Source organism: Microtus oregoni, unplaced genomic scaffold (assembly GCF_018167655.1).
Source record: "Microtus oregoni isolate MIOR12 unplaced genomic scaffold, Mior012 000014F_ref0000157, whole genome shotgun sequence".
In the NCBI taxonomy this organism is placed as follows: Eukaryota; Metazoa; Chordata; class Mammalia; order Rodentia; family Cricetidae; genus Microtus; species Microtus oregoni.
The window spans coordinates 16,865,259-16,866,825 of NW_024543073.1; the positions used below are offsets into that span (position 1 = coordinate 16,865,259).

Consider the following 1,567-nt stretch of genomic DNA (forward strand, 5'->3'; position numbering starts at 1 on the left):
AACTATAGAAAAGCAGCCCCTGATACAACAGTGGCTTGAGAAGTGATTATTATTATTATTATTATTATTATTATTATTATTATTAATGCATAGGCGTCTGGATGAATGAATATAAAGTAGAAAGACAGCTTGCCAATTTTTCATAAAACAGAAGCCTCCACTTTCTGGAAATCCACAACAATACTTAAGGCTTCACTTGGACCTTATTCTCCTAAACAAAGTTCAGCATTTGTTATACTCTGTTAACCACGGAAACCCAAAGGTCCTTCTCTAACTAACCCGCTGCGCTCCCCCTGCTCTCCCAGTCTCTGTGTCTTCTCATGTCGGGAGAGTCGCTGCGTGTGGAGCCATGGAGCACAGCAGCAATCGCCCAGAGGACTTCCCGCTTAATGTGTTCTCTGTCACGCCTTACACGCCCAGCACCGCTGACATCCAGGTGTCTGACGACGACAAGGCAGGGGCCACGCTGCTCTTCTCGGGCATCTTTCTAGGACTGGTGGGGATCACGTTCACTGTCATGGGCTGGATCAAGTACCAGGGTGTCTCCCATTTTGAATGGACCCAGCTCCTCGGGCCCATCCTCCTGTCAGTCGGCGTGACGTTCATCCTGATCGCTGTGTGCAAGTTCAAAATGCTATCCTGCCAGCTGTGCATGGAGAGCGAGGAAAGGGTCCTGGACTCGGACCCGACTTCCGGCGGACAGTCGTTCGTTTTCACGGGCATCAATCAGCCCATCACCTTCCACGGGGCCACCGTGGTGCAGTACATCCCTCCTCCCTACGGCTCTCAGGAGCCTCTGGGGATGAACGCCGCCGCCTACCTGCAGCCCATGATCAACCCTTGCGGTCTTGTACCTTCTAGCGGAGCGCCGGCCACCACCCCAAGTCCCCCTCAGTACTATACCATCTACCCTCAAGACAATGCTGCATTTGTGGAGAACGAGGGCTACCCTCCTTTCGTGGGTGTTGGAAATGACAGGTATGCGGGGTCCTGGGATCTCTGCTCTCCCGTTCAGCGTCACAGTTAGTATCGATGGCTAGGTTTGGATCTCCAGGCAGGAGATGGGAACTGTAGATGTCGGTGTAGCCTGCCGCCCAGAGTGGTGGCCACGGATCTCTGCAAGTGCCACTGTGTTTTGTACTATTTCAGGCCCAGCTCTGATCCTGACCAGCTAGAAGGGACGCAGATGGAAGAAGAGGACTGTGTACGTTTCTCTCCTCCCCCCTATGAGGAGATATATGCCCTCCCTCGCTAGAGACTGTAACATTAGGGAATGGACATTTAGGTCATTGTGTTGTGAGATTTGGAGAGACGTGTGTCGTGATCTTCAGACGTTAGATGCCAAAGCAGCTCAGGCAACCTTACAGCTGCCATTTAAGGTAGGAAAGCAGTGGGGGTGGGGATGTGAAATGTTTCAAGGCTGTTAAATTAAGCTGCCCTGGGTAAGTTCACAAGTGCTACCGGTTTGAATTCTCTCAGCTGAGAAAGTCTCCACTTTCGGAGGCGCCACTTAGTGCTAGAATGATATGTAGTGTGTTCTGTGCCTTGGGCTTGATCTTCAGTGCCA

The 1,567-nt window shown here is 51.4% G+C and overlaps 1 protein-coding gene across 1 annotated transcript; it reads left to right on the plus strand.

Moving 5' to 3' along the window:
- The first annotated feature begins 349 nt into the window (after positions 1-349).
- On the plus strand, positions 350-1,289 carry Tmem174 (transmembrane protein 174). Its single transcript, XM_041663209.1, has 2 exons — positions 350-978; positions 1,150-1,289. The coding sequence occupies exons 1-2, from the start codon at positions 350-352 to the stop codon at positions 1,253-1,255; spliced, it is 735 nt and encodes a 244-aa protein (XP_041519143.1). The 3' UTR covers positions 1,256-1,289.
- The last annotated feature ends 278 nt before the right edge of the window (positions 1,290-1,567 follow it).

Excerpts from the sequence above, each read along its gene's own strand:
- Tmem174 (XM_041663209.1), top strand. The coding sequence starts at position 350 with ATGGAGCACAGCAGCAATCGCCCAGAGGACTTCCCGCTTAATGTGTTC. Across the intron at positions 979-1,149 it reads GTGGGTGTTGGAAATGACAG|GCCCAGCTCTGATCCTGACC; the intron begins GTATGCGGGGTC and ends GTACTATTTCAG.